Source organism: Lissotriton vulgaris, chromosome 10 (genome assembly GCF_964263255.1).
Source record: "Lissotriton vulgaris chromosome 10, aLisVul1.2, whole genome shotgun sequence".
Lineage (NCBI taxonomy): Eukaryota > Metazoa > Chordata > Amphibia > Caudata > Salamandridae > Lissotriton > Lissotriton vulgaris.
Window position 1 is genome coordinate 638,047,384 of NC_141698.1, and position 26,355 is coordinate 638,073,738.

Sequence of the window (26,355 nt, forward strand, 5' to 3'; positions counted from 1 at the left end):
ACAATCTTGGAGTCTGGTTTGACTCCACACTTTCTTTCTCTGACCAGATTTCCAGTTACTTGCCACGCCGGATCCGTCGTGATGTGGTTTTGACGCTGCAATACCGAGAGGCTTCACAGAAAAACTACATCCATCTAACGAATAATAAATCTACTTGAAACCACACAATCCTGCCTCTCGGCCGATCTAATTACGCTAAGTCCAGAGATCCTTCATTAAGGAAACACACCGCTACGCCCATAAAAATAATATATAAATATAATCAGAGGCGAAGGCTGAAATCCCAGGAATTATACATATCGAGTGCAGAGCGATAATTGGACTGAAACTGTGCCATCGGGACGGCTACCTACACATATTTCGGCGGACTTATTACCATGGCATCTAAATAATGGCAGTTGAATAAAAAATACTACATTTAGAAATCGTGGCTATCTGAAGATCACGCTAAGCTTCATTAAATTTTATTGTCAAGAGCTTGCAGTTAAAATAAACAACCCTTTCTAGTCTGTGTTTCATGGTCTGGACATCATTGGCTTCAACAATATACGGCCACCTGAGGAAGGCTTTATAGGCCGAAACGCGCGTTGTGAACCATCTAGCCGTATTGCCAACACTAATTGTCTGCTCTTTATTTTATGTTTGTCTATAATTGTTTTAATATCTTATGTATATAAAATGTTCATCAATTCTATAATCAACTGATATATAAAAATGTGAAGAGAAAATATATTTATAACTTATAAAAATACTATAAAAAGATAAAAACAATTGCAAGAATCTCAAAATAAATAAAAGAAACAATTTCATTCTATTGATTTGTTGGGTGACTTTCTCACTTATTACTGGCCAATTATATATATATAAATTTTGGTGAATAGCACACAGTTTTTCATAGATTTGCTTATTTACTTGACTATAGACCGTTTCCAACCTCAGATTTCCGCCCTCACAGGGATCTATGGGATCCCAAAAATGCTGAAAAAAATTCTTGGGCTTATCCCAGACGCTTCGAAAAAGACAGTGGTCCAGGCAATGGTGACCTCCAGTTTGGACTATTGTTAACAGTCTATATCTGGGGGCAGTAAAGAAGAACATAAGCAAGCTCCAACTGGTGAAAAAAGCTGCAGCTCGGATGCTGTTAAATATCCCTGTATTTGCACCAACTGGTAATGCCCTGGTGACTCTCCATTGCCACCCCATTGAGGAGAGGATCTCCTTTAAAGCGCTGTGCTATGTCCACAGAGTACTGCAGGGCAAGTGCACGCAATATCTTCGCACTATGATGCACTCTAACTACCCTATACACTGTCTGAGATTGGCCAGAACTGGTTTGGTCTGCATTCCAAAATGTAATAGAAAACGCTTTGTGGGTATCTCCTTTAAATACATGGCAGCTAATCAGTGGAACTGTCTACCTCGGTGCCTAAGATTGGAAACTTCAGAATATATCTTTAGGAAACAGCTTAAAACTTAGCTGTTTAGAAAAAATTGTTCCCTTAGCTTTTCTCTGATTTCTGTTTCATAAGTATGTTTTCAGCCTCAATGGGACTTCAGCACGAGGATACTCCTTAATTGATTACCCTTTGTGCGTTATACGCTGCTACAATGATAATAATAATGGTGTCAGCCTTTAAGTCGGGGTAAACTTCTAGACTACTTGCAAATCTGATTCTGAAATGATCTTTCCTACCCCTCCCCAGGCTCCAAGTAGTCTAAGGTAACAAAAGACTGGTGTTATGTTCCTTTGTGAGTGGGCTGGAGGCAGTCCTTTGAAATGTATGTGGGGCAGGGAGCAGCTTTGCCCCACCTACCCTGGCAGGATGGCCCACTGTTAGCCCTGGAATCCCTGGCATGGTTTCCCACTAACATTTTGCCTTCAGCCCTCCTGCTTTCTGACTTTGTGTTTTCTGACTTTAGGACTTTGTACAGTTTACCACTGCTAACCAGTTCCTAAGTGTTTGTCGTCTCTCCTTAAAACATGTTTGATTGGCTTATACCCAATTGGCATATTTACTTTACTTGTAAGTCCCTGGTAAAGTGGTACTATCTGTGCCCAGGGCTTGTAAATTAAATGCTACTGGTAGGTCTGCAGCACTAATTAAGCCACACATCTAAGAAGCACTTAAACAAAGTGACAAAAAACAATCCAATATTCATCCAAAAAATCCTTTTCATCCATATTCACTCCAATAATCTTCCATGTTCTAAATTTCACACAGAGGGAAGGTGACCCCAAACTTAATGCTCAAGGAATGCCCATCCAGGTTGTTTCCAGCAGCATGATAAGTCAAATTTTATCTCGAGTAAACATGCAAATATGTACCCAATGCAGTTCGGGCAATGAGCCCTTCATCAGGCATTACTGTAATTTAAAAACAGCCCATCAGCAACCATGAATTGTTATTTAACCATTTCCAGTGATGATATAAAGCCATGTACAACATACAATCCATAATGTGAAAACATAATGGATTGTATGTTACTCAACACTGTTAGTGCTCAGTTTCAACCAGGATTATTTGCTAAATATAAACATTTTGCCAGGCCCAAACCATCCTAAATCATATAAGTCACCCCTAAGATAGGGCCCGGGCAGCCCCAATGCAGGGTACAGTGTTCGTAAAAAGTTGGACGTGTAATTTTAAGTTTTACATGTCCTGTTAGAGAGAAACTCTTACATTCGATTTTCACTAATGCATGGCCTACCTCTCCCATGGATAACATTGGAATGACCTTATTACATTTTCTAAGTGTAATTTAAAAAAATTGGGAACAGGTACCCCTTCATGTTTGTTGTGTCTGGAATTGCAATTTAAAATCCTAACTTGTGGTGAAGTTTGATCTTAACTTACAATTCTCAAAATGCCACTTTTAGAAAGTTGGCCTGTTCTTGCTTTTGCCATGTGGTGCCTGTAGCCTGTCTCTGGGTCACATGATTGGGTGATACTTGGGCTTTGTGTATTTCTCCTAGACAGCAACACACAATTGGGAGCGCAGGTGTGATTGGGTGGCCACCACTGGGAGGATGGGAAGGAGGAGCTAGGCCCAGCCCCATTTACACTCCTGGACCTATGAATACTCTGCAAGGAAGAAGGATTTCTGAGCTTCTGAAAGGACTATCACTCTGCTGCCCTGCTGTCTGATGCCCTCTTACCTGGGTGAGAAGGACTGGACCTGCATCTCTAGAACCCAAAACTTAGAGAGACACCAAGGGCTAGATGGCTGGCCTCCTGATCTGGTTCCTCAGGGACATAACAGGCATCCAACAACCTTGCATCTGCACCTGGACTCTGCCATCTCTGAGTCTACCCTGCCAAGTGGTGCTACTCCAGTCCTGGACCTTTGGAAGTGGACTTAAGGTGCTTTGCACACTGCTGTGGATCTAGCGGAACCAACACATCTCTGCTGCACTGTGCCAACCCGAGCAGAACCGATGCATCTCTGCTGCTGCGTGTATTGGAGCCATTGCAAAGACCTGCATTTCTGCTGCAGCCTGTATCCCCTTTAGAACTGCTGCTGTGCCATGTGTCCTGAGCACAGACCCTCACATCTCTCATTGACGGTGGCATCAACGACAAAGCCAAACTCTATATCGCAGCTTCTTCTAACCAATGCATCAGCCCCACTGCGCACTGCATCCTTGACACCAGACTTTGCATCACAAGCCCTGTCGACGGGATCCTTGCTGACAACACACACCCTCGCATCTCAGCCTCACTGCATCTCAGAACCGACACATGGCTTCGGCTGCGCAACATATCTTCAAGGTGGTTCCTTGCAATGCTCCACAAACCAGGATTTAAGGTACTGTGTTCAGCGGACCTAACTGGATCCCTGTAGCCGGACTGAACTTGTGACTTTGTCCTAATCCGGCATGACCAGATAGCCACAGTGGGCGCTTTAGCTTTTTTGATGCTATTTTCACTAAAGTTTTTTACATTGCATGTCTACTGACTGGATTATTGTTGTTTTTGTCTTGTTTTATTTATTAAAGAAAGCTCTATGGGGCTGATTACGATGGCAGTCGGACGAGCGTCGGACCACCATTATTTTGCGATTGGGACTGCCTGACAAGTAGGCGGTGGTCCCTACCTCCTAATTATGATCCAGCCGCCATGTAGGCAGTTGGAAACATGCGTTTTTGCATTGAAGCACGTGCTACGGCCAGAAAAGGGACCCAAATATACGAACGCTATGTGAATCTGTACATTGAATAATCACAAATTGGTTGAGCAGCCATTTATACCCTTACTTAGTGATTTGTGGAAAGATAACTAGGCCATGGAAATGATTTGAAGCATATTGACATCCAAATGCAAAGTGGAGTGGGGGTCAACGAACCACCTTTATAATGTCATGGCAGGGTATGTGACCTACAGCATGTTGATGACTCTGGTCATGGCTCATTGTGCATGGCCTAAACACATTGGGTTCTGTCATGCACCAAAGGACAATAGAAGAGACGTAGGTTATCCTAAGATTAAGATCACTGCTCAGGCAAACTTAATTATGGTGCATTGCTGCATATCCACAGATGGGATCCATTTGTGTCCAGGCTCGTGTGCCACTTCCCTATAAGTCTTAATACATGGAATGATCAGCCTTGTGGCATCCAGTGGCAGAAGGCACCAACAAGTATAATTCTGATTCTCCAATCGTTCCTGTCAGGAATCTCCGCTAACTGTCTATGGTCTGGGATTTCCCACCCACCATCAGCAGTATTCATTTAATTGACTGCTAAATGTGACACATTAGACCTGCTTTAATCCCGCCTCCATGGAAGCGCATTTTCTTATACTTATCCTGCTTGTCAAGCCACTAACACCGTGGCAGAACCAATTACTTCACCTAGGTGGAAAGGAATTTTCAGGAACTGCAGAAAAATTTGAATTGTTTTGCTAAAAACTTAGTGAGTGTTTGGAAAGCTGAACTGTATCCCTACAAAAACAAAGACTTTATTGCGGATACTACATTGTGAATATGTAGAAACAAGAATAGATAGAATATTATGGACAGTGCCGGATATATTAATGCAAACAAATATTTACCCCACCCTGGGTATAAAGTTTGCTCAGTGAAGATTCCCAGATTAAGCGTCATGACTGTGTTTTCCCTCATAAAAGTGATATTGACTAATCTGACAGTGTATATTGTAATGCTGTCAAAACCAATAATGTGAAATGCTCATGCCTGTCCCGGGATAGAAAGGGCTTATCATATCACATTACTGAGTGTACTGGAAGATGAATGACTCATTCAGCCTAGTCAGTTTGCCAGCGGGAATGAGGAATTAATAAAACATTTGATACTTCAGTATACATTTAGCCATGAGAAGATCAGATAGTCAGAACAATGGGATGCAGAAAGTGATGCCAGTGCACAATTGTGAAAGCCATTTAGCAATTTTCAAATGTGTTTACAGGGATTGAAAATTACTTGATGAAATTGCTGAAAATGACTAACTGAATATTTCATAGACTATCTAGGTAAAAAAACATTGTTACATATGAGTTGCTCTTAGCTACCAGAAGTAACATTGAGACCCACATTATTGTGATTTTATCTCAGTTGTGAAAAACATTTGCACAAACATTTTAATTTGCCTAAGAGTTTTTCACACAAGCTTTCGATTAGAAACAATTAGCCAATGGCTAACTTAATTGGGATCTAGAATACTTGATTTGTCCTTTGTAACCATGTGCCTTAAAGTAGAGACATTGTCTAGTTAATACATACAAGAAGGAAGCTCTTTGGGGTAGATTTATCTGACCACTGAGCATAATGGGAGAAGTTTCAATGACAGTAATAACGTTGCTGGACATGGCAGGCTTGGCTGGTTAAAGATCGACATCAGTGAGTTGTTGGATTAAAGGCTAGCATGAAAATACATACAGAGTGATACACAATGTGGTTTCCACAGTTATTGCTTTGTGGAGCTGCAGTCACATTTGATTAATTTAAAGCTGAATGCTCAGTGAGAACTTTCTAGTTCAACTTGTATGCATGAGGGTGCAGCAGATGCACTTGTGGACCTGCAAAAGTGTTGATTGTACCTTTGTCGGCCCGCAAGGTAGGAAAGAGGAAGAGTTAATCAACCATCCACCAAACTATGGTATGGACGGTGGAGTCCCAAAAGTACCCCGGGTCTAATGGGGATAAAACCCAAGAGATTGAAGGTGCTTTTGGAGTAAATGCCCAGGAGGTTGTATGTGACAGTATCCCCAGTCACTGATCGCCTGACCACTGCTTTACCTACAATACACCTTTAGGTATTACACTTTTTTGTGAGGAAGATCCACACACCCCTCATTTTTTAAATTATTTAATAAAAGTTATCTTATTCTTTTTTCACAATCACACTGCCTTTACCCTTGCTTCATGATGTGGTGAAGGCGATGCAGTGGTCGGGCAATGCAAAAGGGAGAGATGATTTACAGTAAATCCCAGAAGAGTGTGCTGGCAATGTAATGAACACAACCACACAGAAGAGAACAAGGCCTAATGAGGCAATCACCACGGTGTATGTTAGGTAGCTTCACTTTCAATGAAAGGTCACTTATAGGCAGGACCACTGGAATATCAGCAGGAGAGGGCCAAATATGTGGCAGGGTTCACTAAATTATGGGGCAAGAAAAAATTATGCAGCAAAAGGCAGCACATTTGTAATAGTATTACCTCACTGTTTCGTAGTTTTGACCTATATTAACACTGTCTGGGCAAAGATTTCACCTCATTTGAACCAGCCCGACACCAAAATACAGCGATGAGCAACTAAAAGATGACCAGTTAACTTTAGTGAAGTGCCTTCCACTGCCCTCAACCCAAGTTGCAGTGTTTGTAGTAATGTTTGATCCATTCGAGCTTCAAAACATATCTTTTTTAGCACCTTGATCGGTATGCAATATGTACTTTTTACATGTTAATGATAAACAATTGCAAACGTGTAGTCAAATCAGGACCAATTCCCTAGATCCTCTCAGGATAACCTGCCTTAGCAAGAACATTGTAGATCTGGCTTGTAGAAAGCAGGTGGCAGTTGTGCAAGCTTCATTCAGTGCTTCCAAAGAATGCACTGTCCATATAAAAGTACAGAGCAAACATATTAATTCAAGATCAATACTCACCGTGAACATTCAAATTATTTAAACTAGGGTTGTCTAACATAAGTAAGGTTGACATACATAGTGTCAGCTTATTTCCTTAACCGCATCGCTGCGGCGGTTATTTTTCCGCTGTGCGGCTTTTTTCCACCGTGGCTGTTGACGAGCTGAGCTCGTCATCAGCAGCGAAGGGTTTAAAATAAAACCACACACAATAAATCTAAATTTGTCAGTGGTTATCCTGAAAACCTAGGGGGCACATTAGGATGGCGGGCGGGCTTTGCCCGCCCGCCATCCTATTGGAAATTGGGACCGCCCGCCCTAAGGGCGGGGGTCCCACACGCACCATTAGGATGTGCCCGCCACAGTGGCGGGCACATCCTGTATTTATAGTATTGTGGCGGGCGGAGCTCTGTGCTTCGCCCGCCACAATACTAAAAATGCTTTGCAGCATTTACATAATCAAAGCGGCAGGCACCGCGCGGTGCCTACCGCTTTGATTATGTAAATGCAGGGGGGTACCACAGGTACCCCCCGTGTGCCACCCCCCTTTGGCCTTCACTCCGGGGGCCCACAGGGGGCCCCCAGAGTGAACACCACATGCCTTTCCGTGGCGGCAATGGCATTGAAAAATGCCCATTGTAATATTGCAGGCGGTGTCTGACAGACACCGCCTGCATGTTACTCGTTTTCCGCCCTGGCCGCAAGGCGACCGGGGCGGAAAAGTGGTGGGCGGTGTTTGCCTCCGCTGTGGTCCCCCCCCCGCCATTGTAATGTGGCGGGGGGGAAAAGGGTGGCGGGCGGGCATTTCTGTCGGGCGGATCGCCACCGCCACCATGGCGGAGGCGATCCGCCCGACATCATAATGGAGCCCCTAGCCTTTGTGCAAGATTCCAGGGAATGCGCTGGACGACCCTGTTTTGAAGGATCTGAAATGATGTGTAAGATTTTTTTCTTCAAAATATGGATTCCTGTTAAACTGTCTTGCCTTCACAAATGGCACAAACACATTAAATAAAGTGAGAGAACTCTCACACCACACTCTACAGGCTAGAAAAGCACATAAGGGCCAATCGCGATGGGGGTGCAGAAATCCAGTGTGATTTGCACATCCAACCAATCTTCGATAGCTCAGGTGCATAAATTAGTAGATGTGCAATTTGAGCCAATTCCAAGTAAGGCACCTTCAGAATATGGAAAAATATGTCAAAACTGCAGTGCACTATATGTTAATCTTCAGCACAGATTATACTTAGGAACCCAAGGCATCATTCCAGCTCTCATGCCTTGGTTCAGCTCCACTGTTTACCTATTCCCAAGCGAGCTGATTTCAAGACACTTTGCATCGCTTTTAAGGCACTGAATGGCCTTGGCCCTTAATATCTAAAACAGAAATTCAGTTGCTACCGCCTGCCCAGAATCTTGAGGTCCTCCTCAGCCCTCAATGAGCTGGTCCCCAGAGCAAGTGAACTCATTGGGGGGGTAGGAAGTTTTGCCTACTGAACAGCCAAGAGATGAAACTGCCTTCCTCTTTACCTGCAAAGATGTACAGATCGTGTTTTTAGGAATGCATTGAAAACATGGCTTTTTAATCAGTAGTTTTTTGGTTCAAGCCTGGACAGTGCATTTGCTGCTTTGTGAGGCATGCTGTATTGAAGTAGGGTCCGCTGCCGCCCACATTTTTCAGTGGCTTGTGTCATTGTCAACTGTAAACTGTGACTGTTCATTGGTCATAGGGCTTTGTAGTCCCTCCTTAGTACCGCCTTGTCTCATTTTGTAACCTCCCATGGCGACAACCCCTGTTACGTGTATTGTTGATCGGTAGGCTTTAATTACAGCCTCCGAGCACTATTTTCTCAAATAAATTTGTCCTGCCTTCCGTTGCAGGCAGGACACGCTCTCTCCTAAGGCTTTTTAAAAATTTTATAGCACGCATTTGCAATTCAATAGGTCTACCATTTGCGAGAGCATAATCTATTGAAATTGTAAATGACAATGCCTTTTGTTTATGTTTTAAAAACAACACATAAATAAAAGGCATTGTCGTTTTCAATGCCAGTAGCTCAAACTATCATACATGCGAGACCGATTGCATTGAAAACGCTTGTTCTTCCTTATCCCCATGTCAGGCACTCTTGTCATCAGTCTTTCACCCTTCCCTCTCTTTTCCTTCTGCAAAAGCGCTTAGACGCCTTCGGGTAAACAACTTTCATTTCAATAGTGCCTTTTATTCCTTAACTCCGAAGTACACAAACACAGCATGTATTCTGTTTGCTCCTGTAATTTGCGACAGGTTTCATGGCATGTTTTCACACGCAATCTTAAAAAGAAATATGAAAACGAGACAGCCATATAAAAAAGATTATTATATCATCGTCATTTCCCTTCCCTGCAGTGTATTCTTTCATTCATGACCTGGAATGCTTCCAGCTCCTAAATGAATTCCAGTTGCCATCCAGCTTCTACTGAATTCAAGTTGCTGCTCAGGCGCGTGCTGTAGTCCCAACGTGTGACTGCAATTTTAACTAGTACTACACTGTTCCAACCTATTCAACCGTCGCAACTTAAACAGTATGTGGAAAATGAACAGATGTGAGAGAGGACATGTGGCTGCTGTGTACAGTCGTATTTTTGTATAAAATTCGCAGAGAAAGCAGCACGCAAAACATTAATTTTTAAGGGAATGGTTCTTAACTGAGAATAAAAGGTTTAATTGTGAACTTTTAAGCTTACAAGCGGAGATTCCCAATGTTTGCGACTAAAAATTCTCAAAATGTATGATGCAAAAATTAAGGAATCGCAAATTTTGCGATTCCTTAGTTTTGCGAAAGCATTTAAGGAATCGCAAATTGCGTTTCCTTAAATGCTATGTAAGAAACATTTAATTTTTGCAATTTCACCTTAAGAAATCGCAAATTACCACCAACTTGTAGTTGGTGTTAATTTGCAAATTCTTTTACAAATACACTTTTTAGCATTTGTAAAGGTGCCATGTGGCGCTCATACATGCACTTAGGGCATGTATGTGCACCATATGTGCACACATGTAATTTTCAGGGGTGCAGCAGGGTTTCCTTTATACACCCTTGAAATTATTCTCAATTTGCGATTAGCAAATTACGAATCGCAAATTGAGAAGAACTTCCCATTCCTTCCTATGGGCCTCCTGGCCCATAGAAATGAATTGGAAAATATTACTTAATTGCGATTAGCAATTTGCTAATCGCAATTAAGGAATTTTAAGAAATCGCTAAAAAATAGCAAACTTTTACATACATACCATTTGCAATTCTCAAATAGCGATTCTCAAAAAATCGCTATTTGAGAATCGCAAATAGGTATATTGATACATCTGCCCCTTGCTTATTTATGTAGGATGTTGGGGAACTGGAACATCTGCAAAGTCGAAAGTTACTATGTTTTTAAACACAGGCTGCTGTTTTGCGGCAGCAAAAATCAACGTGTGTATTCTGTAAATCGCAGTTAATCATTTTTGCTGCCAAAAAATAAGTCCTGGCTCCCGCCCCAAAAAAATGTGCTAAGTGGCACGCACAGTTTGAAATATGATGACAAACAGCATCTAGACAGCGATCTGTGCGTCCCCCTTCTACTAATTACTATATCTGAATCAGCTCTTTCTCATTTCCCAATAGGGGCTACATTAGGCACTCTTCTCAGAGAGTATACCTTGTGGACTCTTCTTGTCCACTCTCACAGACTAAATTACTTTTCCTGGAAAGTGTATTAAATCAACCAGCAAAAATCTAGCCCCATAAGTTTTACTTACAACAGAGTACATAGACTTCTCTTCAAACTAGTTTCATTTTGTCACTTTTTTTTCAATGCTTCGTGAGTTAATTTCAGGAAGTAATGAGTTTGAACATACAGTTGAACTAGTCTCCCCTAGCATAAGTTTTTCCGGAGGTACTGGAAGCGTCCAGATCAAATAAATGGTAAAATAGGAATTCTATGTGGTATGATAATGTGATGACAGGTGGCAAAAACACCCTTCACCCACTAGTGGCTATGTGAGAATTTATAAATGAAGTACAATGGATGATCCTGTTCTAGCTTTTGGTGATTTCTTAATTTCATTTTAATCCAGATCTTCGTATTTGAGAACAACATCTACTATCAGATGAACGTGGACAGTCGTGCCATCCGATTGGTCGCCACTGGAAGAGAAGGAGTTGTTTTTAATGGCCTCAGCGACTGGTTGTATGAAGGTATGGCAATGATTGAAAGTGTTGTTGATTTATCTATCATTCTTTTGATTGGTTTAGAAAGCTATATGCAGATCTCATGGTCCGATAACTAAGTGGAACTCATAACCTACTTTGAAAAATGGTACAATGAGGAAGTAATGGTTGTCAGAGAAGGCATTGAGAGGAGATTGCATGTATTTTCCGATGGGTTCAGAGATTGATTCACATGTTGATACAATGGGTCTGAAGGGCGGGGTTGTGACATTTTTGTGGATTTTTGAGAACATGTACAATTGGGGTTGACGTGGATGATCTGTATATAAATACTTTTTAGAATTTTCATTAATCCAATAGTATTTGATGGAGAATGTATTGATATGTTTTTGTGGGATCCTGATCAAGCTTTGTGTAGATGCTTGTGTCTTGTATATGAGCCAGTATGTTTCTTTCATAAAAGTCCGTCTCCAGTAATACCAACGCTCCCCCTTTATCTGCTTTTTGAAAAGTAAGTTGTTTATTGTTTGCTAAGGAGGATACAATACTCCATTCTTTAGATGTGAAATTGGAGCTCATGGTTTTCCGAAAATCAATCAGATTGATTTCTAATTGAACCAGTCGTTCAAATGCATCTATGGACTTGTGTGAAAAAGGAGCACAAAAAGAACTCTTAGCTTTGAAATCTCTGAACTCGGGTTCTTGTGTGATATTAGTTAATGGTGTAATGGTGCTAAAAAGGTAGTTGAGTCTCAAAATCCTTACAAATCTCCGTTCCTGCCTCGTTGCTGTGATACGCTGGGACAAATGAGGTACCGTTGTTCAACACCGAAGTGTGACCCCTGAAGGGCCATGATTAACCCAAAATGTATTGGGTTGAATAAATATTCGGGTTGAAAATTATTTGCTACCAAGGAACCAGTGGTAGAATGATACCAATTTACTGAATAAAATCTAAGAAGAAGTTTCAGCAAGGGATTACGTGTTTTAATTTTGTTAAACTGTTGAAATGAATTTAGTAAACATTGTTGTTTTCCAGATAAGTGCTTCCGTAAGCTTTGTAGGGCTTCTTCCCTAACAGCACACCTGTTAGCATGTTAAAAGCAACATATTTGCAATGTGCAGATCATCGTTGCAAGCTCAAGTACGAGCTGCACTTGAGCGAATGGACCTTTAGTCGCGGACCGAGGTGTTACTTCCACAAAGCAACAACTCATCAATGACAGTCATCACATTCGGCCCCACAATGATGACGGAGAGTAATAGATTTGCACACCTTGAATTTTTATTGGTAGGTTAGCAGAGTTACACATTCAAATCATTTAAGGTTATCAAATGTCAATGAGAAGTACATAACTATATCCAGTATATAATACAAATTAATTTAGAATTAGCAATTACAAAACAAAATGCTAACAATTTCCAAAGAGCAAATTCGAGCAAATTCAGTTTCCCATGAGTGGAAGATTCCCTGATATTCTAAACTAGAGGAACTTAGGATGTTGGTGAGGGAAGCCACACCAACAGTGTCAGCAAGCAAAGCCTCTGAAAGGAAGAATCAAATACAGATTCAGTCAGGAAAGTGAGAGTGTCTAATGTCCAGAGAGTCAAAAGGAGCATCTGAATTTGACTATTAACAATTCAAAAAACAAATTTTCCATGGTAAACAACATTCCCTATGATTTCCATGGAGGGAAAGCCAATCAGGATTAAACATTTCGCAAAATCTTGGTATCGGCCCTCTTCCCAGGCATCACAAAATGGATGCCGCTGCAGCATGACCATCAAGAGATATCATAGTAGGATGATGCATTGTGTTTGGCATGTTCTCAGCACAGGTTCAGTGATTCATTATTGAGCTTACCATGAAATACATACAGATTAACATTCACACAGAAACTTTAAACAAGAGAATGCATTTATTTGAAAGTAGGCAGTTACAGCTGGTCTCCTAAATAAAAGAAAAAAGAAAGAGCACAGCAGCCGAAAGAGCATATCATGTTAACATCGCTCATTTAAACTGAGGCCTGCATTACCTATTTTAACTTTAACTGTAGAATCACACTATAAATGCATGCACTGCTGATTGATAGTGATTTTACATTTCAGGCCCCAGATTAGAGTTGGAAATGTAATCTGTACTCTAATGGTCATTTACTTCACGAGCATTGGTGTATGGGGTTTGCAATCCACATACGACCTTTCTGTCCCTTGCACCATTGCACCTTCTCCAGTCCCAGTTCTACACCTGTTTCAAACCACCACAGAGGAAAGTGAGTTGTACTCTGCACATGTATTATTGCACTCCTCTGTGAACGAGGGATGGATGGAATCTGCACCTACCACACCCCCTGGCAGACCCCATCAAGATGTGTGTGTGTGTGTGTACAATATAGTTTGTGCACATGCATTTCCTTTAGTCTGTTTATTTCTGTATGTGCAACATTACCAGCTCTTCCTGACCTTTCTATATTGGATCTTTGAAGCACAATATTTCAACATGTTTGACAATTTGAATCAATATTGTTATTTCACAATACAAAAATAGGTCACCAGTCTAATTAATTCACTTATTTTATTTCGGAATCTTATCAAATTTCTTAGCAAAAGAAAGGTGGACCTAAATCCCTAATAACAAACAATATCTAAGACATATCAGGAAGCCACTCGTATCAACTCAAGTCACATATCTTTGCTCAGATATGTATTTTCACTTTGTCTTGGGCAAGTAAACGTTTGAAAAGTTTATGTGTATTATGTTTCTAAGCGTAGTTCAGAAACATGTGCCAACTATAGCTGAAATATCGGATAACCAGCTATCATAGTGTACTTACATTTCTTAATCTTTTAATGTATCAGTAGTCTCTTTTGTTTGAAAGTGATTTATTAGCACTGATTATGTTTCCTGCATGCAATATTAGTGGGAGCAGTTTAGTTATGATTTCTTGTATTTTTTAAATGTACAAGGATCCTCACACAACACTCAAACTTTATTGGGCTGATTTCGCCAGTATTCATTTATTAATAAGTAGCCTGCTGCTAGCACGTATTAATAGCAGCATTAATTAAGATAGTATTTGCTTCTGGAGTCGTCCAGGTTTTTATAGGGTCAAGTCAAACAAACTAGTGGTAATCGTGAACTTTCAACAGCCAGAGGAATGTACTTAAAAATATTTTGTACCAAATCGTGCTGATATCAGAAAGGAGTATTACACAGAACATTGATTGATCCGGTTAAGGGGCGTATAGATGGCTGAGTGGCACATTACTGAGTATCTATTATTTTGCAAGGCTTTCTGACTCAAAAATTAAGATAAAGGACAAGGTGTAATTTGCTGTGAGCGCCATGGTGGTATCTTATAAGGAAGGCGAGATATACTTTAGGACATTTCCTTAATTTTCATTCTTTTTTCAGTGGTAGCCCTTCATTTTTGGCATTGGGGCGCAGTTCTACCAAAAGCCACAAAGCTGTCATTCAGAGCAACTGGAAATGCTGTGCTTACTCCATCACCTTGCAGTTCGCAAGGCAGGAGTTTCAATTCCTTCACTGGCAGCAGGCCACAAAAGTAAACAATGCATGAGTGGTGCAGTGAGTGGGTGTCTGCACCCATTGGCCTTGGTGTGATGCGGTTTTGTGACTTTTGTAAGTGGCTATGAAGGAAAAGTGTATATGGAGGTGTGTGTATGGATTTTGGTGTATGTGTGGGGGTGGGTATTATTGTATGACTTTATCCATGTATGTGTGTTAGACATTGGGTCTCTAGTTGGCAGAGGTATGCGCCCTGTCCAAGTAGTAAGCACAATCCTAGTCCGGGTAAGTCAGTTACATACCATAATTTATCCTGTGCTCACCCTCTGGTAGCTTGACACTGATTAGGCATGCCTAACTTAGGAGGCAATTTGTAAAGTATTTGTGCAACACAACACACAATACCACAATGAAAACACAACAGAAAAACTCCACACCTTGATAAAAAAATAAATAGGATTTCTATAATTAAAACAAGACCAAAACAACATAAATTCAATGAGTAGAAGTCGAGATATGAATGTTTAAAGAATACAAATGTCTGTTCACTTAGAAGGAATAAGAACCAGTGAGGGTTACCTGGTCAGGCTGGACTGGAGCAAAGTTAAGAGCTCAGGCTGACCGCGATAGAGCGCAGGCCTGAGGCAGGAGCTATGCTGGCCTATTGAACACAGTACCTTGATCCTGGTCTCGACAGCCAGATGCGGGGTGCTTCGGTCTCGATCACGCAATCGAGGTGATGCATCGATTTTCCTTGCTCAGTGGTGGCAAGGCGTCTGTTCCAAGGACGATGCGCCGAGCTGAGAGGCATTGGTTCTGTAGACGATGGGCTGGGTTTCTCCACCCAATCGAGGGGATGCGTTGATCTTCCCACACTTCGGCGGCATAAGGAACTCCCAATGTTAACCCATGAAAGGAGTACACCTCATAGTAGTGAAAAACAAATGTAGGTGTTTTACACTGCTAGGACATGAAAAAAAAAAGTTGCATGTCCTACATATTACTTACAGAGCCCCCTGCCTTGTGGGCTACCTAGTGCCTTCCTTAGGGGGACATATGTGTAATAAAAGGAGAATTCAATGATTGGCAAAGAGTTTTGAAAGCCAAGTAGAAATGGCAGTAAAAGTGCACACACAGAATCTGTAGTGGCAGGTGTGAGACATGGTTAAAGAGCTACTTGTGTGGGTGGCACAATCAGTGCTGCAGTCCCACTAGTAGCATTTAATTCACAGGCCCTGGGCATTGGTAGGGCACTCTACTAGGGACTAAGATGAATTAAATATCCCAATTGTGGATATACCAAATGTAACAATGTTTAGGGGAGAAGCACATGCACTTTAGCACTGATCAGCAGTGATAAAGTGCTCAAAGTTCTAAGGCCAACAAAAAGAATCAACAAGAAGAGGAGATTAGCAAGCAAAATGTTTGTGGAAGACCACCCTAAGGCTGACAGGTCAAACAATGTTTCTGTGTATTTATGTGTGTGTGCATGTTTTTATATGCTTATGTGCATGTATGTATGTGTGTGCCTGTGTGTGTGGAGGGCAACGCCTACCAGTAGCTTCTACCACACGGTGGCATCTAGAGGCCATCAGTCCTGACACCTGGTGCTTCCCAATCATTAGAACTCCCCTGACATAAGCGTTAGATGTATCAGCCTTAGGGTGGTCTTCTACCAAACATTGTACTGTACTCTTTTTGTTTTTGATGAATTAGGACTCTGCACACTTTACCATTGCTAACCAGTGCTAAAGTGCTCTCTCCTTTAAACATGGTAATATTGGCTTACAACCGACTGACACATTTAATTTACTTGTGAGTCCCTAGTAAAAGTGATACTACATGTACCCAGGGCCTGTAGATTAAATACTACTAGTGGATCTGCAGCACTCATGTGCCACCAAATAGCCCTTTAAACATATCTCAGGCTTGCCATTGCAGCCTGTGTGTGCAATTTTAAACTGCCTTTTTAAACTGGAAAAACAAATCTTGTGCCAGGCCCAGGCCTCCCTTTTTAATAAAAATAAATCACCCCTAGGGTAGGCCCTAAACAGCCCCTAGGACAGGGTATAGTGTATTTAAAAAATGGATATGTACTTTAGAGTTTTGCTTGTCCTGGTAGTGAAAAACACCTACATTTGTTTTTCACTACTGTGAGGGTTACCTCTCTGCATTAGAATAACATTGGATTCCCTTATTACATTTAATAAGTGACAACTTTCATTGGGAGCAGGTAGGAAAGATGAATTTGGTCTCGAAAAAATTGTAAAGTTAAAACCCCCTTTATTGATAAAGTGGGATTTAAGTCACAATTTTGAAAATGTAACTTTTAGAAGGTTGGCACTTCCTTGTCCTAACCATTTGGTGTCTGCTGCCTTTATCCTGGGTCACATGACTAGGTGTAGGTGACAGTTGGTCTTGTGTATTGCTCCCAGACAGTGAGACAAAGAGGGTTTAGGTTTTGGCAGGATGGTCCATCTCTCTCAGGATGAGTGGGAGGAGCTGTCACCTACAACATGCCTTTCACAAAGATTTTGCCTCAGCACACCAGTTTGTGGTGCCCCTAGAAACACTGGGGCCAGGGCAGGGAGGAAGGAATTTCAAGACACCTCTATAGTGGGAGGACTCTAGAAGCTTCTCCTACTTCAAAGCTCACACCAAGTTTAAATATTAGGCTTTCAGACTCAACTCTTCAGATCACTTCTGCACCTGTGGAAGACTCAGAAGGACTGTAGTGCTGCTTGGCCTGCAGCAAGCAGCACCGCCCTTCTGCCCTATTACTCTGCTGCCCTGCTGCCTGAGTGGGAAGGACTGGACCTGAATATTGTACCCAGGACCACCAGAGGGGCTCCAAGGGCTGATAAGAGGCTCAGGAACAGAAAGGCTCCAACAATCTTGCAACCTGACACTCAACTCTAACTGCTGAGATTCGTATGCCAAAAGTAGTGCCCCATCAGTCCTGGACCCATTTCAGTGGGACTAACCTTGCTCTGCCAGCTCAGAAGGGGTCTTCAGCAGAGCTGACAGATTGCAACTCCCCATTGCAGCCTTGCAGCTCTTCGGATGGCGAATCTCCAATGCAGGACCTCACATCACAATCATGCAGCTCATCTGAACTGCCGCTGCACAATCAATCTCCAATGCAGGACATTGCATCGCAACCCCACAGCTCCTAGGAACCCCCTCTCTGCAACTCATCTCTGACAAAGGACATTGTATCTCAACCTCACTGCCTCAAAACTGTGGCTATGTGATGCATCTCTGATACGGGACCTTGCAGCACTGCCCTGAACTCTCTTTGGATAGCACAACACTCCACAACCAGGATTTAAGGTAAATCTCTCACCTGGACTAGCTTGGTCACTGCATTAGGCCCACGCTCCATCATCGTTGGCCTGTACTTGTGGCTTTGTTTCAGTCCGGCGTGATCAGGTAACCATATTTGTAGCTTTGTGCTTATGAGCACTATTTCTTTTACCTAGTCCTTTAAAATTGCCTATCTCCGGTTCTACTATTTGAAGTTTTGTATCAAATAAATGATTAAATTCTACTCTATTTCTCTTGATTGTTCTTGTGTTGTGTTTTTCACTTTATTACTGTTTGTGTAGTGCAACCATACTTCACACATTGTCTCTAAGTTAAGCCTGACTGCTTTTTTTTACCAAGCTACCAGAAGCTTAAGCACAGGTTAATATGGGGTTTGCTTGTGTTTCACCCTGACATAAATGGTGGTCGCTGCTTGGGTAGGGTTTCTCATCCTTCAACCAGTAACCCAATTTTTTCCTATAAGTTCCCCACATTCTTATTAAGGGCATTGTAGGCATTATGGTAGTGTGGTGCAAGGTGGCTAACAATGGCCTATTGCTGATATTCTAGGCACAATTGTGACTGACATAAAGTGGTTATCTTGTCCCATTGTGGGCATTTTATTGGTTTCTTGTACTGATGGACTACCTAGGACAACTTGGCCCTTATTAACATTATGTGGGCATCTTCTTCTTAGCTTATGACCCAGATTCATCATTATGTCATGCAGTGCAACACAGCAAGGGTACTTACTGTGCCACATTGCGTGACAGGAAAGGGCAGGAATGTGCCATATCTATCAAGATCTGACACTCTCCTATCCTCTCCTTGCACAGGTGTACTCAGTGCAGCCTAACACGGATGCATGCACCCTTGTGCCATGGTGCAAGGGTGCCTGCATTACAGGCAGTATTGTTTTTGTGCTGGAAGGGGCATCTATGTTCGCTGCTTAATGAAGCACACTGAGAAAGAGGACACAACGAGGATATAGAAAGACATTGCTTGTTGTAACTATATTGGGAGGACGTACAATTCTGATGCATTCCCAGGTCTACCAGTGTTGGTAATTCTAAGAATGCATCAAAATACATGGTTGCATGCATAGGAAAACCCATGGCCCACCCGCATAAGGCCTTTTCAGTTTAGTGTAACGCAAGGCAGTGACTTGCACTGCCTTGCGTTACACCAGATTTACCAAGCTATACAGAGTCACACAGGGTGACTATAAATGGCATGGTAAATCTCATTCTAGGATTTGTGTAATCCTGCGTGGCAGAAGGGCAACGCAAAACCTTGATAAAGCTGGGCCTATATTCAATATGGCATGTGGTGATCCCTCGTGGCTTATAATGGGCATCCTGGCTTTTAGTTGTGAGCATCCCTCATATTTTGAAGCTACGACCTTCATAAAATTGATCCCCGACACGTGACTCTGATGGAAGCTAGTATTTGGGGCTGAAATTGTTACTCAATAAATAGTAAGTTGGGATATGGGGAACAACAAACTTATTTAGGGAATTTAATTGATTTAAGTGATATGTGGGAATCAAAAGTGTTTTTTTTTTCAGAAAATGCCAAACAGATGACTGTTGACAAAATTGTTGCGGTTTTTGTTTTTAATATGTGGGATGCTTAACTTGAGCGACAAATCATGGTTGGATAGAAGCTCATATTGCTGATGGTATTATCTTGGGGCCTATCATTCTAGGCCCAGTGACATATTCATTGGGTCTCCCTACTCATTGAGAAACCACACTGCGGGGTCAAAGAAATCTAACTCTGTCGATTGGTTTCCCCCGAGACCTCCTGGCTGTGTGGTCCCCCGGGACCATTTAATAAAGGTGCTCATGGTGACCTAATTCATGAGTACTGTATGGATTGCCACTGTTCTCCATTCAGCAGGGGTCATAGGGAGGGCCAAAGTTCCAGGAGTATTTATGTGTGATTTCACCCACAACCTTATCTGTGTCTGTGTCTGGGTGGTACAGGGAGTACACAACACATGGTATCCAGCCATGTGAAAAGAGCACAAGCGGGAGGGAAACTTGCCCAATTTCTTCCTTTGATCGCACAGAACTCACCAGTGTGCAGGTCTTGGAGCAGAGCAGGCTGACTTGGCCTCGTGAGCATCCATGTGACACAATGACAGAAGCAGAGGGGCTATATAATTAGCATAGTGTGTCACTTGGAGCCACACAGGGGTGGGGCACCTACTAAAGAAGATAATTGCATGTGGGGTCAACCCAGGAAAAGTCATGGACCCCTAGGAGATCTCTAGGACCCCCGGTTATTTACCTTGATCACAGTAAGTCTCTTTGTTGCGTAAAGTGTAGCTTAGGGAGAGATTTGCAGCCAATTCCTGCACTCTTAGAGCTGTGACTTTTGTCTAAAGGCTTTTGGGTGCACAGACCCTTGTTGGTACACCTGTAGTTGCTTTGGAGCCAGGATAAGGGTAGACGAAACGCTGTCTTTTGTGGAACACTGTACACTTTATTGAGATCCTTGACAGTAAATCACCAACTATATTGATTTTGGTAATTGGACGTGGTACCATCCGGAAGGGTTTCAATGTTGATTTGCACTGTGGTCTTTGAGTCCATACTTTGCCTTTAAATATTGTGGTAATACCGTGACCAAGCCAGTAGGCCTGGCTGAATTTTGATAAATGGATCCATCATGTTGCGTTGGTCATACAGGTGATATTGTTTTTTTAGCGTTCAAGGATTGCTGGGGTGAATGTGTATTTATGTGTCAACTGTTTTTTCAATGAACCCAGTAGAATCCACTTGTTTTTTCTCTGGACATATATGCTCACAGCCGAAAAATGGATGAATTGCAAATGGATCCTGTAAAAAACGGGTAATTGGTCAACAGGAATTTCCACCCGGGTCAAAACCGCATTTCCGAGCAGTGTTATATTGAAGGCACAGCCTCATTAAAAGCAGCTCTTGCTTCTACACAAATATGCCTCTACAATTTGGTTGGCAGCCATATGTATTTTTCTCTTTCAGGCTCAGTAGGATGCCATTGTTGTGGTTTGCGAATTGTGTAGCCAGGGACAAGAGATTGTCCAGCAAGGTTTCACAGCGTAAAAGAGCAAACAGTTGCTTGCTGGAGAATTTCTGAACTCCCAGGTTTTATAGACTTTACTCACACCTGCAACCAAGAGCAAGCTAGAATAATTTACAGCAGAAACCATCTGGCTTCTGCATTCAAGTACTTGTGGCCGTCAGATATGACCCTTCTTCAGATACAACACCTGATAAATACTTCACACAAATCCACTGCTTAAAACGCCTCTCAGATGTGGCTGGAAACATAATACTTTATATTCTACAGTAGTATGTACTTCAGGAAGGTACAACAAGGGTAGTGTTTTCATTTAATAAATACCATGAAATTTTAAAAGGAAATCTGCAGGTTTTGCAGTGGCCAGCAGAATGTAAAAAGACAGGATAGAAGAAAAATATATCTGACAAACTTGTGTCTAGCAAATAGGAAAGTTATACTATACTTGAGTTCTGTATGCTCAATCTTCTTTTTATTGTGGTAAATCTTCATCAGATGCAAAACTAGCATTATCACTCCTAAGCGTTCTGGTACCTTAGGCATCTTACACTTGGGTAGCACCTCGATATGTCACAAATGAGATAACGTTAAGGGCGTGACATATCAACAGTTTGTGTCAATGGTACTTGAATTTGTAGGTGATGTAGTCTATGTCATACACAAAGATATTTGTTGTTCATCTGCTTATCAAAGTGTTGATGGTGAAAGCTATTAGCAGTATTTTAGTTTGTCAGCAGTACACAGCACCATAGCTCTGTTAACACTCAATAATATGTATGTTTGTCATAGTTGCCATTGATATTTTCATTAATCAACACAACAAATCAAAAATCTATCAGAGGATTTTATTGCTGAAAATTTCATACAACACCGTCTCAAATCTCTCCATGTGATATGGCCAATACTGCTGGCAAGCTAATATTTTGCTGAAAGAAAAAGTATATGCAAACTGGGTTGGCATGTTGAGCAGAAGAATGATGGATTTACCCCAGATCTCTTGACTGGGGGTGAATGTTTTGATTTGTCATGCATTCCGTCCATCAATTGTGTTTCTTTTGACAGAAAAAGTATATGACACACATCACCAACCAAATGAATTACAGACTCAGTGGACTTCGTTTTGTTAAAAATAATGCATGAGATGTCTTCAAGATGTTGTAATTTGGAAACATTATTCATGATCTCTGTTGTGCTTTCTAAACTAAAGAACAAGCACTTTTTGCAAGAATACTGCTATATCACGTGCTGGTGTTTTTATTGCGCTGCATGCAGTGGTGTAAAAAAGCATGTTTCACATATGGGAAATACTTCAGAGTTGCCTGTGAAATATGGATCTCCTCTTCATATAGACAGCCTCCAAATCACTCTGCGGAGCTTCAACATTTTTAGGGCTACTAGGAGAGGGCGTGAAGGACCAAATTATTCAGCACATACTCTTTCACTATTATTTTTATGCATTTGATATGGAAACATTTTTAGTGAAATCTGCACATTTTGCAAATCATGTGGCAAAAAATATAGTAAATGCAATATATGCATAATTATTTGGTAAGCAATGCAGCCACAGAAACGGCTAAATCCACTGACCTTTATCAATCCACATTGTTTTGGGCAACAATGTATTCAAGAAAGATAAACAAAGCCTAAACATTATAGTTCTAGTCAGTGCCTATTGTTAACTGCACTTTGAAGAAAACAGCTTGTTCAATCTAACTCACCCAAATTAATCATGCAATATAAAAAATACATAATGGGCTCGGGCATAATATGGTCCTTTATTGCCAGCTTGCGGTCCTGATGACATTCACAAGCCAAACCTTGGGCCTTGTAGTGTATGATTTCACCAGCACCTCTCTAATGGCAATATTGGACCATATTACACAGTCACTCATTGTGTATTCTCTATTTAACTGTGGTGTTTAATCTTCGAATGGAGCCCAGTCCCAAACAAGAATATGTAGGATCTGGTGTTAAATATCTCAGCGGAAGGTTTGCATACGTCCTTGAAAGTTGAAGGTTGCACGTGTCCTCGAAAGAAAATCTTACAATTTTAGTCTACATGTCTTGAGTTTATTGTGGCTTCACTGGTATGTAGCTTTGCAAATGGCCCTTTCAACTCACATTGTTTACCAGAAACTAGAAGGACATCCTCATAAATAGTACAGCAAAATACAGCAGCATATTTATCCGCTGCAATCCACATTAACCTACCTACCTATCAAAAAGTAATTTTTGGTGGCGGTCATAACCGTCTGACAAATATAACATTTTATTTTTCCAGTATAATGCTGTTGGACATGATCATGTTTTATGTCTCCTGGTTCAGTTCCGCTGAGGTTTATTTTGAATACTAAAAGTCATGCAATCATTAACTGCTGATAATTTCATGCATGGAATTTTACTGAATACTTAACACTAACATCCTGAAATTTTAATATTTCGCTTCAATAAATAATGAAGCACAACCTAGAAAACAACACAGATGAGCAGCAACACTTTGGCGTTATAGTGGTCGTTTGCACTGTTGTGTCTCACACGTCTGATGCAACAGATGCAACTCCTATACCATCTGCACAAGGGCCATCCTGCTGAATTTTGAATGGTACTCTGGTTTAGTGGACAGTTTACGCTTGTAGTTGCTCCTGTGACAAGGGCAGGTGTTGCTTTGTGGTTCAGAAAAAAAAACAGGTCAGGCATATACACCAACCCATGGTGTCATGGTGGACCCGTACTCAAAATATATTGTTTCTGTAAAAAAAACAGAGAGGTACATCTTTGGAAATACCATATGTAATAGCTCCTTATGTGCTGAAAGACTTCTAATGTATGGGTACGTTTCTGGTTTTTATGCATGTGTGGACCTGCATGGTTGATAAAGGTTGAAAGGCTGCCACTAGATGGACCACCCTAAATGCGGTGGTTCCTCCACTACCACAAGGTTCAGAGCTACCACAATGGTATGCTCCATGATGCAGCCACTGCTGGCTCTACTACAAGGTGAATTGCATTCTACCCTCACTATAAATGCAGAATGGAGTGGGAAGAGGGTGCAAAGGACATCCACCCAAAACTGGCAGATGTTTCAATGCTGCCTTCCTTTAAATGAGGCCATATTACTTTCACTTCAAATTTAGGAACCATCTACTCTTGACCTACCATTACATCGTGCACAGAAACCCATGAGTTATTAATGTGAAGAAAACACTGAGTACATTTATTGGGATTGCTGTCTAGGATACGTTTTAGTCCAGCTGGACGCCGACTAGTGGACCAGGAACTCAGTGTCCCAGAATACCTTTGTTGTCAGGTGGCCGGCAGAGTCAGAAGCGGGAAAGCAAGCCCCATGACAGCGCTTTATAGCGCATTTGCAAAACCCGCCACACGGGACACGAGCCGGCTGTGCCCTGGCAAAGTCTCGCCCAAAGGTGGGCTCATCCTGCGCCCAGCAAGCCACAAAGGCCAAAACAACTACAGTGGGTGCCGTTGCTTTGAAACCGACTGCCACAATTACATACTATTTAACTACCGTAATGTGTGTGCTGACCTCAGAAAAAGAGTCTGTGGAGGCAAGGTGCAAATTAATCCCAAACCCTTTGGATCCCAAGATCATTACTGGCAACTCTGAGCCCCAAAGTTCTGTCTACGGTTCTGAATTAAGGGATAGTAGTGGTAATACCCCTATTGTGGCCACACATGGGCAATGAAATCCCATCAGCGTACAAGTACCCCACCTGATACTGCCAATGGGGCAAAGGACAACCTTGAAGGTGTAATCACCCCACCTCCTAAGAGGAAAAAAGGCTCTGTGACGATGCAGAAAGGGAGTCAGGCCCCTGAGATTATAGTATGTGGCATATCACGTACAAGAACTGGAATTATTGATATGGACAATAGAGTCACGGCTTAGACTACATGGCAATGCTAATGCGGAGGCCATAAAGATCATCCAGACACAGGCCATGGATTTATGTTCTGACTTTTTCCGTAATGTGGAATTAATCATGACTGATTTTTGTCAGAAAGTAGACAATAAACTGAGGGTTAAAGTTGAAACTGTTTCGTCATTGAGCAAACAGGCAGTACTGGCTACCACAGAGGAACTTAGAGCTGCATCACGCGAAAAGATCTTCAGATTTAACCCATGGAAGAAGTACTTACTTGGCTGGGCAAAATGACCATTTATCCTCAATCCCTGGTGGCCCAAATAATCAAAACCACTCTCTTGACTCTATAATGGTATCCCAAAATCTGCAGTGTAGTAATGATACTTTAAATCTCCCTCCTACCTGTACACCATATGTTATTGTTTTGAAAAATGTACTAAGGATCACCACTGGCCTCACCGTGGATTGCTTATCTTTAACCACATTGCTGCGGCTGTAATTTTTCCACTGTGCGGCAATTTACAAAAAACCCGCGTTACATGACGAGCTCAGCTCGTCATCAGCACACGACCACCGTGGCTGATGACGAGCTGAGCTCGTCATCAGCAGCGAAGGGGTTAAAACACAAAATGGTACACTGGCTAAACTCAAAATTAGACCCTCATGACAATTTCGATAATCAGATTTTGGTATTAGGGAGCATATGATGGATTGGGTCTCATAAGAAGAGTTCCAAAGGTGACTGTGTGATTGTCAAATTTTAAATATTCTCCACTAGTAAGATGTTTGTTGCACAACCAATGTGGCTGGAACTCAGACAGGGCAGGTATCCAGGAAGGACCCCTTGGATATTCCTATAGAATGCTCAACCCCCATTGCCCTCCACCTCAGCTGCCAGATAGGGTTGTGATACCCAAAAGGACCAAGGAAACATTTATAATGCTTTTGTATTAAATCATTTTATCTCGTTTGAGGGGAATAGCTGACAACATTGCCCTACTCATGCAGTGCCATTAGTTATAATGGGGTGGCCCTGTGACCCTCACAACCTGGGTTCCAAGTATATATATGCAACAATGGTTCTGTAGGGAAGAAAAACAATTGCTTTGTTTGTCCTTATGATAGACGATATTTGTAGTGTTGCTTCAAAATTACAAATATCCAAAGAAACTAAGCGAACACACCATTTCCTGTATATTTCATTATTTTATAAATCATTAATTCTACAAACGACACTGATGTACATATACGTAACCAATGTATAG

General features: G+C 41.7%; 1 protein-coding gene across 4 annotated transcripts in view; it reads left to right on the top strand.

The window, feature by feature from the left end:
* The window catches only part of DPP6 (dipeptidyl peptidase like 6), a 2,152,278-nt gene that overhangs the window by 1,511,291 nt on the left and 614,632 nt on the right, over window positions 1–26,355 (top strand). For all 4 annotated transcript variants that reach the window (XM_086941474.1, XM_086941473.1, XM_086941476.1 and 1 more), the window contains exon 8: window positions 11,209–11,329. In XM_086941474.1, the coding sequence (XP_086797600.1) occupies window positions 11,209–11,329 (121 nt within the window). The remainder of the gene's footprint in view (window positions 1–11,208; window positions 11,330–26,355) is intronic.